At 42.6% G+C, this 14,530-nt stretch overlaps 1 protein-coding gene across 4 annotated transcripts in view; it reads right to left on the bottom strand.

The window, feature by feature from the left end:
* Positions 1 to 14,530, bottom strand: part of GRK5 (G protein-coupled receptor kinase 5) — a 168,266-nt gene that overhangs the window by 12,668 nt on the left and 141,068 nt on the right. For all 4 annotated transcript variants that reach the window (XM_083843475.1, XM_083843476.1, XM_083843478.1 and 1 more), the window contains 3 exons: positions 10,515 to 10,552; positions 9,603 to 9,692; positions 8,158 to 8,366 (listed from right to left, as the gene is read on the bottom strand). In XM_083843475.1, the coding sequence (XP_083699601.1) occupies positions 8,158 to 8,366; positions 9,603 to 9,692; positions 10,515 to 10,552 (337 nt within the window). The remainder of the gene's footprint in view (positions 1 to 8,157; positions 8,367 to 9,602; positions 9,693 to 10,514; positions 10,553 to 14,530) is intronic.

The raw sequence follows: 14,530 nt of genomic DNA, 5'->3' as shown, positions 1-14,530 counted from the left end.
TCCCATGTGATTTTTCTCTCTCTCTCTTTTTTTTCCTTTTTCTTTTTTTTTTTTTTATTGCATTCTTGTAAAAATATTTTTCTTGTGTTGCTTAGACAGGGTTAATTCACTACCAAATTATATTTCCCCCACCACAGCATACTCTAGTATATCACATGACACATTAAACCCACACTTTGTCCTCAAAGGCCTATCTCTGCTGAAGTCAAGGGGTGTTTTGTCCATGGAGCTACCTGACTTCACCCAGAAGATGATTCAGTGCACCAGTATCAGTAAGCATCTTCAGTTCAGCCTCGTTTATTTTCAGAGAAAGGCAATGCACTACCACTACCTGCTACAGCAAGTCCTGCCTACTTCTTGGGTACTCATAATGGAGCAATGAAGACTAACTGAACTCAGCATCCTCCGTGTATAAGATAAGCAGGTCCATAAACAAAAACACAGGGGTGGCAGATCCTGGAGGACCTTGTAGGTATGGAGTATTTCATCTGAAAGAAAACAGTTAAACAGAAGAACACCTCTGGCACATGCTAGTTGGTGGATAAGGACACAGAACATGCAGCCAAATCTTCATTTAAATCATATGCATAGAGTCGAGTAGGCTAAATCAATGTCTTTAAAAGAGATCATGTCTAACAGTTGAAGGGCAACAGCTCAGCATGCAAATGACTGGTGCAAAACGATTCTCACTTGTGACAGGGACATTTCTTAATGTATCACTGCCTTCAGGCAATCTAATGAAAAGTGAAGGTTCACAAATCTGTTTCCATTTATTCTCTCCCTTCATCTTCAAGGAAGCCTGGATGACATACTCTCTAAGCTACAGGAGGGAAGTAGAACTCATAATCTGCCCAGAAATCTCATCTGCTCGTTAAAGAGATGCATAACTTGTGCCTTAGTGCAACAGAAAACTAAATGTGCATTGAAAATAGTCATGTTTACGAAAGCTTTTAGGTTAGTTTTGCTCGAGTCTCCATTCTGGGGGAAAGACTTAATCCATACACGGAGGAAATAAAACCCCCCAGCTCTTTTCCACAAGAATGGTACGTCTTGCAGAGACATGCACGCAGCCTAGCTGACACACCACCGCTCAGCTCTTGTGATGCCCTAATTTCCAAACGGCTGCTGAAGAAACGTGGCCAAGGCAGCCTGCATTAGCATCAAGGCCGTAGGGTGGCCGCTGCGGCCCTCACGGCCGGCTGGGGAACGGAGGAGAGAGAGGCAGGAGGGGGAGGCCTGGCGCAGCGCTGGCGGAGGGGAGCGCGGCTGCCGGGCCGCCCGGGGCCGCCGGGGGGCAGCAGAGGAAAGGGCAGCGCGGGCAGGCACCGAGCCGCGGGGGAGGCGGCGCCGGGGCAGCCGGAGCGCACTCGGGGCCCGGCCCGCAGCGGCGAGGCGTTCCGGTCCTCCGCACGGAGGCTCCCGGTGCGTGAACGGCCTTGGGTGAACGGCCTCGGAGCTGTGTCGGGGGCTCTTTTGCCGGAAAGGGGGTCACGTCTCTTGGTGCGGGGAAGAAAGGTTCAGGCCTTTTTCTCGTCTCCCGACTCGCACTTGGCTGCTCCAGCGCTGGAGCTGAAGTGCAACCGTCTCCCCTTGGCCCCTCCCCAGGTGGGATTAGAAAAACTCCCTGGGACTGTATGCCCAAGGGGGACTCTGCTGCCATGCAGGACTGTGGAGTGGTTTGGGTTCCCTGAGCATCTGAGACCGTCACGGGACAGCCCTTGGGAGCCCTACTAGTTAAACCTTACTAGTTGTATCCGACAGCCATGGCAGTCAGTATGCTGAGCTGTACCTTGCAACTCCTGGCTGGGGCTCACTCAGGAGAGCAAGAGGCAAATAGCTCTGGAAGGGTCAAAGAGAAGAAGAAGCATTTTAGGAGATCAAGTAGATGATCAGGTGCAGCCCTGCAGAAGGTTGGGAACCAGGATCCAGGCAGCTTCCCTGCTAGGGCAAGGTTGTCTGGAGTTGTTGATTGTAGGCTTTCAAGCTCAGGGTATGCTCCACTATGTTCTGGTAATGTTTCTGTCTCAGCCACATCAACTCAATGAAGGGGAACCTTGAAAAGACTGTTTGTTGCTAATGGGAGCTCACAAGTCCTTCCTCTGGTGCCAGGCTAGAGCTGAATTTTCTCGTGTTTATCATTGGTTTACAGGGTCACAGCTCTTTAGGCTTCTCTGAATGCCCTGCTACCCCCTGGGCATCAGTGGTTTTCTTATCTTACTTCCACAGCCTCCTGAGTTCTGCATGTCTTGCTAGGGGACTCATTTTCAGCCTGAGGCAGCAAATGGCTTCAACAATCTGAATGTTCCCCACATATGCAGAGACCATCCTCCAGCCAGTCCTGAGCAAGCTACAATGGCAGAGGCTAAGAACCCAGAAAAGGTGCGGGGTGGGATGGGACAGGACGAGATGGTATTGGACACATGAAATAATAATGTTTTGCTCAGCTCTGCCTGCCTCAGCAGTAGCAGCGGCAACAGCCAAAAGAGCCTGTAAGGACTGAGAGATGGTGGAAAAGCCTCTAATTCTGGCCACCAGAGCAGCTTCCAACCTGCAAATAGCACAGTTCCTCACAGTTTCCTCTGCATCTAGTGCTGCTGCAGTCTAAATGTTGGGAACAAAGGTTGGTCACCAAGAGTGGCTGGATCAAAGAGACAGAGAAAGATTTGGAGAAACATCTCTATGCCTTACTGTCCTCTGAGCACATAGATTTATGTGATACAACATCACTTATCCAGCTCAGAGGAAAAGATCTCTCTCAGGGCACCTCTCTGGAGCGTGTATGAGACTGTGAACTCTCATGGTCTTGAGGCAAGTTTTCTTTTTCTCTTTTTCTTGTTTTAATCCCAACAGGCATCTTGATTTAGCCTGTGTAAAGAAGATTACTTTGGAATTTCCAGTCAAGATCTGGTTTGTTCTACTGTAGCAGGGCAGAAGAGATGTTAATTCTCTTAATCTTTAATTTTCATGCTGAGAGGGCTTTCCTGACAGGTGGAAGAATCTGAATTCCAAAGGACCACTTGTACTACCCATGGCTCTGATACACTTTTGAAAATGATACCTTGAAGCTCTCAGGATCAGTGCTCCGCAGAGCAAGTTGCAATAGGAAGGGGTAGATTTGGGCCTGCCTGTAGGTGATAAAGGAGTCCTCGGCAGTTTCTGCTCTAAAAGTCAGCTGTGAAGGGAAGAAAGGGGGATACTGTCTGTCTGTGCAGCCAGTGATTTTTCTGCTTCTGAACTAGGTGGGAAGACTAATCTAATCTGGGAATTTACCCTTGACAGGCTGTAAATGTTAGAAGTTGTTTGGTGTGTGGGGTCAGAGGATGGAATGGCTGAGGATAGAAAAAAGCTGCCTGGGGGGTCCTGGGCTCCTCTATGATGGAAGTATTCAGTAACCTCTGATGCAGGAAGAAAGTCTCTGGAGTATGAATGCAGTTGGTCATGGGTGGCTAGCCACTGTGGGCTGAAAGACATAAAAGGGAACAGGCTGCTGGGATGGACTGGGACTGAAAGACAACAGAAAGGATGGGATTTCCATGTAAAGCCCAACAGCAGTGAAGCAACTGCCTGTCTCTTGAGGAGAACCCCAGGAGAGTCACAATGGAGAAAAAATAAGACATTTGGGGATTTTGATAAGCTCTAGATACAGCCAGCTCTAGAGATGGCAGCAAACAAAACTAGATGCTTCTCCTGGCTTCCGTTGTGGATGCCAAGAAATAGCATGGACTAGAATAGTTCTCAGAAGGGAAAGTCCATCCTTTCTCTAAGTAATAATGAATCTTATACCATTTCCTGCAGCTCCAGAAGCTTTCTGCAATTGTAGACCTGTGTATGAGCCTGAAATGTGCATCCCATTTGGGAATCTCTCCAGGGAAAGAAAACAGAGATAACAGCTTTATGTTTTGAGTCATCTCTACAGTTTTGTTTAATTCAGTTTCAAAGGATGTATTTGAAATGAATAAAGAGCAGAACAAAAGGAACTACATGAGTCTGATGACAAGCCCTCCCAGAATGGCAGTGCAACGACCCATTCAAACATAGTTTCAGTGTAATTCTACAGCCTAAGCCTATAGAGAATTCACAGAGCCACAGATCTGAAGATGGCTTAGGCATGAAGTTATACCAAGCAGCAGAGCTTTATGTCCTGGTAATAAAGGCTCCAGGTGACACTGGATGTGTCTAAGTAAGGGCAGGATTTAGTCTAGACTTAACAGACAAAGCATGACTAGAAAAGGACTTTCAAAGAAGACTCTTTGAGTAGCAACGGTGAAGTTACATTTTTCTTGATAAAAAGAACTTTGATATTTTCATGTCACTTATTTGATCCCAGCTGGGGATTCAAACTCTGCAATGTCTGAGACTTTTTCCAGGACTTTGTTTTGCTTCCTTTACAAAAAGAAACAAGCGTTGTGAGGATTGCTAAAAAAAGACAGCAGTCCCCAAAGCACTGCTTTATTTATCTTCATGTGATCAGTCAGTTCATATCCAGATCATACCATATAATAAATAACTCTAAGTTCAAAGATGGTAGTCTTAAAATTACAGGAGTAAGGGAAATTCATGAAAAGAGAGAAGGGGAATAGTAAAACCAATTCCATTGACCAAGCTGATCAAATAAAGGGATCACCAAGATAAATTTCAACCCTGAAACAAACATACTATTTTTAACAATTTCTAGAGAATAGAAAAGTAATACTATAGATATCTCTGATTTAATAAACAAAACAAGACAGTGTTGTGGGGACTGAGGATGCTAGAATGGCATAAATGATTGTATATTGCACTGCTTATAGTTATGATAATCACAGCCCAATCTGGCCAAATGTAGAAGAGTCAAAACTCTCAGGCATGGGTGACAATAAAGCTCATTGCAAAGGCTTACAATAGTAGATATTATTATTTATTTTTTTTAGTATTATTATTATTACCACTCGCTGTAGCAGTAATAATCATTTGAAGAGTGCGAGTTATTCTGCCGAAAGTAAGTCTTAGGCAGCACTGATAAACTTTAAGGTATAAAAATATATGAATAAGTTGGTTTCCAGAGACGAAAGCAGAGAGAAGGGATGAAAGCAGACAGGAGTAGCAGCAGTATGATGACAGTGGTTCTGGTGGTGAGTGAAGAACAGAAGAAATTGGTTTTAGGAGAAAAAGAATCCATCATCTTGTAGTTGGTTAGGATGGCACTTCAGGAAGGAATCAGATATCAGAATTACAGAACAGCTGAGGCTTGGAAGGGACCTCTGTAGGTTGTCCAGTCCAACCCCCCTGCTCAAAGCAGCATCACCTAGAGCAGGTGCAAGGCCACGTCCAGTTGGATTTTGGATATCTCCAAATGTGAGGACTCCAAAGCCACTCTTGGCAACCTGTTCCAGTATTTGACTACCCTCACAGTGAGAAAGTGTTTCCTGATGTTCAGAGGGCACCTCCTGTGTTTCAGTTTGTGCCCATTGCCTCTTTTTCTGTCACTGGGCACCACTGAGAAGGGTCTGGCTCTGTCTTCTTTGCACTCCCCAATCAGAGATCCCTTCTGTTGACTAAAATGGGAGCTGTAGGAATAAGACATGACAGGAAAGCTAGTCTGCAGGAAATGTAGGCAAACAGGACACTGACAGAGTGAGAGAAGAGCACAGCAAGAAGGGCTCATCCAGTACTGTTCACTTGAATGCACTTCAAGTCACATCCTTGGATGCAAGACTGCACTTGTCGGGGAAACACACGTGTACATCAATGAGGTATATGTCATAACAACAACAAACGGAAAGTATTTCCTAGAAAGATAGGATTTTTTCAGAGAAAAAAACAACAAAACAAAACATGAAGCAGTTATGTTATATGGGAACTATGGGTTGGGGAGCTTCCCAGAAAGCCAGCTGCCCCTGTTCCTAATTATTTATTATTCATCTCTGCTTCAGTCCAAAATGAGGGCTGATTTATGGGAAATGACTTAGAAAATGAAACATGGAAATATGGGATGGATGATGATTAATGGGAGCTAAGATATGTCCCTGCAAAAACACAAAGGGCATAAACATCCAAGGGGGGAAGGTTGATATGGGGTGACACTAAAGGGTTTTCACGAATAAGTGAATAAAGGCAATATATTTCCTGATGGTAAGGCTATCAGATCACGGAGTACGCTTTGAAGAGAAGATTAGGAGACATGGTGGAAAACATGTTCCTCACTCTTGCCCTGAAGAGTATGCTACAGGTAAGCCTGTTGTGTTTGGATCTTTCTGATGGCCCAAGTTGAATTTATGTACTACGGCTTTATGCTTGATTTTGCAGGTATGATGGAAACTTAATTATACCTATTTTTTTTGTTCCCTGATAAGATGCTGATACAAAGCAACAAAGTTCAGGTTTTCAATATAAAGAGCCAAAAGAATTTGAGAAAATGTATTTGAATCTTGGATTTTTAAAGACTCTTTTTAAAAAATGACTTTTGGATGGAAAACCTCATATTTCATCATACTCATTATCAGAAGTAAGGCTCTTCTTGTCTTAAGACACAGCAATTTTAATGCGTTAATGTTCACAAAGGACAGCATTCTCTTTGGATCCATTAAGAGTTTGCACAAACCACCTAAACAAACATGACTTGTGATTGGACAGTAAAGTAGTAATGACCAAGTTGTCAGGGGTGATTTTCGTACAGTTCATGCCTTCCATGGGGCAAGGGAATGAAACAGATCATTTCCTGAGGTTCTCTGAAACCATGGGTTCTATGGCTTGAAGATGAAAATGACCAACACGTTGACTTTCGCTGTCTACTCCCCCAGTACTATCCTATCAATGCTACACTTAATTCTTCTCGGCTTTTATATTCTCACAGGCTTGGTTATTTTTCTACAAAGTATACTTTAATTATTTTATGTCTCATGCCTGCAACTAACTATAGAACAAGCAAAGCATTTTTGCCTTGTGACATTTTCATTTCATGCTAGTACTCGGAAGTGCACAAACTCTCTGCCACCCCAGCAGACTCTGCTCTTCACCTGGTAGGAGTTGAGATGCTACTAGAGAAAAAATGGCAGACCTTTTGAGCACATGAAATGGTCTGTATTAGCCTGTGGCTGTCCTACATCTTTTTACGCTGGGGCTCTGAATCGCAGATTAAGGGCAGTGTATGGCCTAAAGTATCTATCAAGAGTGATGTCAGTTAATTACTACCCTGGGGATTCAGCAATGAGTTGGTGCGCTGTGAGTTAATGACTTCCAGGCATGATACTTGGCAATGCTACCATTATTACTTTGCAAGGAGACTTCAGTGTCTCTTCACGAAGCCAGCCAACCAGAATGTTGTTGATATGCTGTTTGCTTGCCTATTGCACAAGATGTTGGTGCAACTCTCACTACCTATTTGTTGATCTTTCTCTCCCTTCATTCTTTCTCTACAGTTTACATAGATATGTCACTGTCTCCAAAGGAGACTTCACTCTAGCAAACAAATCAAGAATAAGGCTACATCCATTTCCAAATTACAATTCAGTCTTCTAAAGATGGATGTCGACAAGACATTGATGAATTCAGACACAGCTTTGAGATTTCTCAAAGGGTTTGAGGATTTCCATTGTCAGACATGGCTATTGTGCTATGAAAATGACTCCCAGCTGAAAGGGTGAGAAAACATTTTAAAGGACAGCTCAACAGTATTAAAAAAAGCTGGATACCCTGGCACCCTGGGGGAAAAGTTGCTAACAAAGTTAGTGAGATGGGGTGGGACAACATTTGAGTGTCACAATAATTGCATTGCATAATCTTTGTCCTGCTTACCCCCAGCTCTCACCAAAGACAATGGAAGCATGGGGTTTTCAGTTCCTTGCAGGAGACACTGAGAGTCTTGCATCATCAAGTCCTTTTTATTTTTTCTACAAGATTATAAAACACAGAAAGGCATTCTTGACTACAAACTAACATTCAAAGTCTCACGAGAATAGATACCGCTCCCTTGGCCATAAAACTTTGGAGAGGACTCAAAATGACCATGATCCCAAATAAACACAATTTGAATGAATAAAGAATGCAGTCATCCCATCAACAGATGAGCTTGATTATTGCTTGTCTCTGCAGCCCCTCTACGGTACCGCATTACCTCTCAGAACGTGTCAGATGCAGCTTGCTAATGCAGCTGCCACAGCGGGCCTTCAAGCCCCTTACCATTTTACAGATGGACTTGGCCTCCTCAGAAAACTTATGGGAGTACACCTCCTCTGTCTCCAGCACTCTTCTGTCCACTTCTTCCCTCTTCACCTTCTCTTTCCTTCCACGAAATGGTGATTGCCCAGCAATCATTTCATAAATGAGACAGCCCAGCCCCCAGTAGTCAGGGCTGAGTGTATATCTCTGGTTGTTCAACACTTCTGGAGCTGTGGAGGAGAAAGATGTATCCTGTGACAATGTTTGATGTTGGCGGGAAGAGAGAATGGTGGGCAGAATATAAAAATACCTCCCGATTTCTCTTGAGTGAATTACAGAAAATGCAGCATGTTACATGCCATGTTCTTTTCTCTACATGCCATGTTCATGCTGTCTTCTGAGTTCTCTACCAAGTCAGACCAATTGAAAAACAAAACAAAACAAAACCAAGTTGAAGCTAAGTATTAAGGAGGGGCCCAGTCTTAAGAGTGCTTCCAGACTTCTCTGTTTACAAAATGACATACAAGCACACATCCTGTAAACAACAGTGACATTTATCCAAAAGCAAATTCTGTCTTTTCATTCAATTTATAATTTATTTTCCCTCCTTTAAAAAAAAATAACAAAATAAATCTACTTGTTTTGTGTTGCAAACATCCAGTTTGCTGTGGGCTTATAGTCACTTCCTTGCAGGCATCCTTACCTTCCATACATAGTTACAAAAACACATACACATATGTTCATGGGCACAGAGTCTTAGTGTGTACACAGACTTACACTGAAATAACAAAACCTAGAAATGACAGCTGATTTGCTTGCTTTCATTAAAGCTTCCATATGATACAACAGTGGCTCATATCAGCTAGTTTCTATTTAGTCAAATAAACATATGCAATTTTTATTCCACAAAGGATGCCTACCCAGAGAATGCATGAAAATAATCACATTCAATTTCAAAAACAGTTCTAGTTAAATCTGGGAGTGTGTTTTTTACCCATGTACAAATCTCTACTCTTTTGTGTAGCCTCCCACTGTCCAAATAGCAAAACATAGATGTGGACTTAGCCACTTCATCACAAACATACAAATACTTTTTAAATACTATACAAAGTAGCAACGAGAAAGAAATCTTTTCTTTCCTTTGTGCACATAACCCTACTGAAATAAATCTATGATAAAATCACTAGAATCCCAGTTGTTATCTGTTTTTTAAATTTTTCTTGCTGATTTAGCATTGTAGACCAGTCTCATTAAGAGCTGCTGTGGTCCAGCCTTTTCCTGACTTCTGATTTCCTCTAGATTTTTTATTATTATTATTATTATTTTTTCTGGTTTGCTGCAGGGAACTCTACCCAGCAGAGTGTGATTTTTAAAAATTCTTTTTCTTAAGCCTACATGGCAGAAAGATCTCCAAAGCTCAAGTAATCCCAGCAAATTGTCAAAAAGATGAGCTACTGAAGACTTACCCATGTACCCTACTGTTCCTACCCTTCCACGGATTGATTCACCCTCAGGGATTTTAACAGCTAGGCCCAAATCAGATATTCTAATATGGCCTGGAAGGAAAAAGAAAAACAAACAAACAAAACAACACAAAGCAGATATAATCGTTTGACTCCAAATTAGCTCAAAAATACAACTGTTGTCAACACTACAATACTCTTGTAACTTACTGTTATGATATGTGAAGAAATGAGTGTTTTAAATCATCGAATTGGAGCAGTTTCATTGATAAGGAAAAGAGGAATTACCGAGGGGGATATAATGCAGTGAAATGTTAACAGTGAGGCTAGGGACTAGAGTGGATTGTGTTAAGTATTTCAAAGCAAACCAAAAAAAGACACCGAGTAGCATACTGTAGGGAAGTATCTTGAACTGATCACAGTGGATGGATGGGCTGACATAATTCTGAGACTCTTTGATGGCTGAAGGGACTACATCTGGTCTATAACTCAGCGTAAGATTTGATTACCGCTGCCCTCAGCAGCAAATGGGTACCTGGCTTTGCATAAAATGAGAGCTGGCTCGGCAAAGGACGAAAGTACTTTTGAAAATGGAGTGGGGAGCATAGATTAGAAATCACAATGTCCTTTGTGTTGTGCTAGCCTTGTAACAATAGGGATGGAAAAACAATGGAAAAAAGGCAGACACCACCAGCAAAGTCATGCTCTCAAGAACACACCCTGCTGTGTAGCACAGCTGCTTCCTTCCACCCGTGCAGCGAGTCCTAGCACTTCACCCACCCCAAGACATAGTATTAGAATATGCTGAGCCTCTTATTCACTTCAGAGCATTATTTGTCTTTGTGCAATATGTATCCTAAAACTAACTTAATCTATTTTACTGTGAAAGAACCTCTGTAAACCTCTGAGACTTACCATAATCATCTAGCAGGATATTTTCTGGCTTCAAATCTCTGCAAATGAAAGATAGCAGTTATTTGTATGAAGCTGGGTTTGATCACATAAGCATATGACAGTGTGTGAGTGCATTTATTACTAGTAATAAACCAATTGAGTGTCAACTCAAACAGTAAGGAACTCATGGAACCAATACAACTTTCTGCAACTCACCCCGTAGTTAGAATGAAACCATATGTCTTTTTCTAAACTGGAGTTACATTTTTCCACTAAGCCACGCTTTTAGTTCATAATGCACTCTATAATGGACTCATCCATCTAGACCAGTAAACCCTATAAACCAGGCCTTGTAGTCCTGCGTGTTGATAAATCTCTGCAACATTTCCTTTTATAAAATATTTTTGTTAAAATATTAAACATTTTAAAATATTTTATTTGCTTATGAAAATGATAACAGCAATCCGCTGGGCTCAGATTTGCTCTGCCTGGCGTCTGGCTCAGGCCAGTGACGTGAATGTGTGTACATGCACTTGTGCACATGTATAACGGTTTTAGCTAGTTTGGAAAAATGAGGGGCAGAGAGGGGAATGCTGTGCCCGGATTAAAACTCTTCTTACAAACATTTAGGAAACTCTGATGCCTATGTGGTTTGGAGCAGTGCCATGAAAACTGGCAAGGTGGTCACTCTGATGTCAAAGATGTGCCTTTCGCTGCTCATGTGGAAAAAAAAAAAATGCCCAATCCAGCCAAGTTATGAACTTCTGAAAAAAATATCTCCCATTTTCATATATGTAGCACAGCTGTGGCAGGTCATTCTTATAAAGGGCTTGTCCACACCAAGCCGGCTCTACCAGCTGCAGCTTTTAGGTGCTGTCCGTGCCAGCCCCTCTCCATCCCTGCCTCTCCTGGTGGCAGGGGGCTTCTGTCAAAGCGGGAGCTGTACGGCTGCTCTCCCTGCTGCTATGCAGACATCACGGGGGCAAGGAGCAGCCTCTGCACAAGCACAGGGCAGAGGAACCAGCCAGGAGCAGGGGGAGCCTGGATCAGGCACCAGCGTGGCTGGGTAAGGCAGGGAGAAGCGCACGGATTCAATTCACAGCTTTCTGCCCTGATTTTATCTGATGGATTCCTACAGAAACCCAGTATTTAGCCTGGTCCAAATCCAAGCAGTGCTTGGTCTCGCCTTTCTTCAAGGCCTCCTTGCATTTGTGAACCAGCTTGATTCTGTTAGCTTCCCAGCAAGACGCATTTCTTTTCAAAGAGCAAAGAGAGGCGGGTGTGCAAGAGGAACCCTCCCAACAGGAGAGCGGCGTGCTGCCTCCTGGGCAGGAGGCCTCCTGCATCACTTCAGTGCCGTGAGTTTTCCTCCGAACAGAGACAGATATGTGGCAGTTTCGACAATGCTGAAAGTGACACTTCAAAACCTGTCTGGTTTTATTTAATTTTTTTCAAGCAAGAACATACCAAGCTTACTTTCCAAGTAAACAATACTGAAATATGTGAAGGGCAGCTGGACGCTGAGGAGAATCTGTGATTTTGTTTAACATATCATACCGTGGGCTTTCCCTGCCTATCAGCAGAAGTTTCCCAGTACTGGAGCAATGTGGTGGAGGGCGTTTCCTACTTATTTTTTAAGACTTATTCCAAATCCCTTAAGAACTATTACCTGAAGAACTTAGACTTCATTAGTTACTTCATCTTCCACTCCAGCACTTATTAGTCCCACCTAAAGCTATGACTATGGCTAAATGAAAAGGATTCCACATGTTAGCTGAGAAAAGATATTTTCTTTGAATGAAAAAACAAGAGACTCCATGAAGGCTCCGAGAACAGTTCAACCCTTACAGTCCTTTGTGATTTAGGGCAATTAAGGCAAACTTTCCTTCCCCCAGACATCACTTGTCATTTCTGTTTTCAGATCTCCGGTTCCTCAGGATCAAGGATGGCTCCCTTTGCATGGCTAACACTTGGAAGTGTCAGGGAGGACTGTGATTTTTGTGCTGAAATGTCTAGAAGAATTAACACTCCTCTGTGGACCCAGTTATGTGTAAATATGCTTCCCAACCGTACAGTTTCCGAAATGTAAACTGGCCTTGCCTAAACATACTGAAACATAAACTGCTGGCACTACGCCCATGCTGGAAAGGCTATAGTGCATTGTTCTGCTCTACAGGACAGCATAAACAATACAATTAATCATGGTGGACAAGGCTTTGCTGTGTACTGTAATGCCTAGGACATTGTGATCTTGATGCAGATTGGAGCTTGCAGGCATTGCTATAATATATATATATTGCTACACTGCTATTATATATATATATATATAAATTCGAGGAGAAGCAGAAGGTTTTCTTCTTTGCTTTCCAGGAACAATCAACCCATTGACCTTTACTAACATGATACTGTTGAGAAATATAATGGAAGCTCCTTGTTTGACACGGGAATTCTGACTTTTTATCTGATGCTGAACCTGAAATCTGGCCCGGTTGTTTTTTCGGGTCACATACAGAGCGTGCCTCACTGGTGCATGAGATGGGGAGGTATTTTGGAATGCTCTGATTTACTCAGAAGCGTTTTGTTCACAGAAAATGAAATTAAGTCTGAGGAATAAGTGTTTTGCTATGAATTATTCACCTTGAGAAAGCTGTAGCGTTTAGTTGCTATATTTTATTGACCTATATAGCACTTCTCACGGGTCCCAAAACACTTTGCAGTATTACAAATTAGGGGTCTCTGCAGCTGCTCCTGAAATACTGCTAGAAAATGTCACCTACCAGGATATAATATCATTCATCACCAAAATGAATGTGCCATCTGAAGTGCAAACTAGCAACTCTTTTAAGAGGAGCATGAAACAAGTTCTTAAGAAGGTAGGATGCCATTTCTCTCAGAGCCCCATACTATTTTAGATGGCCAGATCTAATTTGTTTTATTAGAGAGTGGCATTAGTATGGCATTTTACCAGTCACGTTATGAATGTATTTATCATTTTCATCAATAAGGTATGCTTATGATTTACTTTTTTTTTTTTTTAAGAAACAATAAAATACCTCCTAAAACTTTTCTGAACATAGTAGGATGGTTTTTTTTAAAGAAAAAGGAAGCCAGGTATGTCACTCATGATCTGATTTTTCAGTTGACATTAAACATTTAATTCTATTTTGTTCCTTGAAAAATTCTACTTCTGGGCCAGTGCCAAATAAATCAGCATATTATCTATGTCTGCCCTCCTTGTACGAGCTAGCAGGATCTGAGTCACAGCAAGGCAACCGAGTGGCAATTTGTTAGAGAACTCCTCCAAGGAACAATATCATAATTTATCTATATACAAGCATATGCACAATGCTTATTATACATGGGCATGTCAATGATTTAAAGTGTAGCTTAGTTAAAAAAAAAAAAAAAAGGCATAACAAACCACCATATTATTGTCTATGAAATATTGTCCTTGGATGTTCTTCCATCAATTTACAGGACCTCTTCTGCTGTGAATGCCAGCAATAATGATTTCACAAGCTAGGATCACGAAGACAAGCATTAAATGTTGTTTACAACTATATTGGTTGTTGATTAAAGAAAAATAAATAAATCCCTGTGGAGCCATGAGAGCTCTCTCTAGAGCCACCCTTCTTATCCAGCCAGTAAACCCGAAGAAGTCCTGACAGAGTGTTTGTGTATAGCCATAAGCCAGCCTGGAAACCAAGAACTTGGCTCATCTAGCTAATCAAAACTAGAGTTTCCATGTCCTAGGGCATTAATCCGTGCCCTTTGTCTCAAACCCTCCTGTGTTAATTACTCTGCTGGAAGAGAGGGAAGTCCCTGGCTGCCTGCAGGACACTGCCAGCCGTGTCCCTGCTCCACAGCAGTAAAGGAGGCCTAGAGACTGCCTCATTTTGCAGGAAAAGTAGGAGGTAGCAAGGAGAGATGCAGGTTTGCTGCAGGTCCTGAAGCACCAGCAGTGCTCCAGCAGAGAGCATGTTGTGCTCTCTGTGAGGATGTGCAGCTTCTCCCTGGATGGAGGGGGTGTCTGCTTT

Source organism: Anser anser (genome assembly GCF_964211835.1).
Source record: "Anser anser genome assembly, chromosome: 7".
In the NCBI taxonomy this organism is placed as follows: Eukaryota; Metazoa; Chordata; class Aves; order Anseriformes; family Anatidae; genus Anser; species Anser anser.
This window is presented reverse-complemented; position numbering and strand designations above follow the sequence as displayed.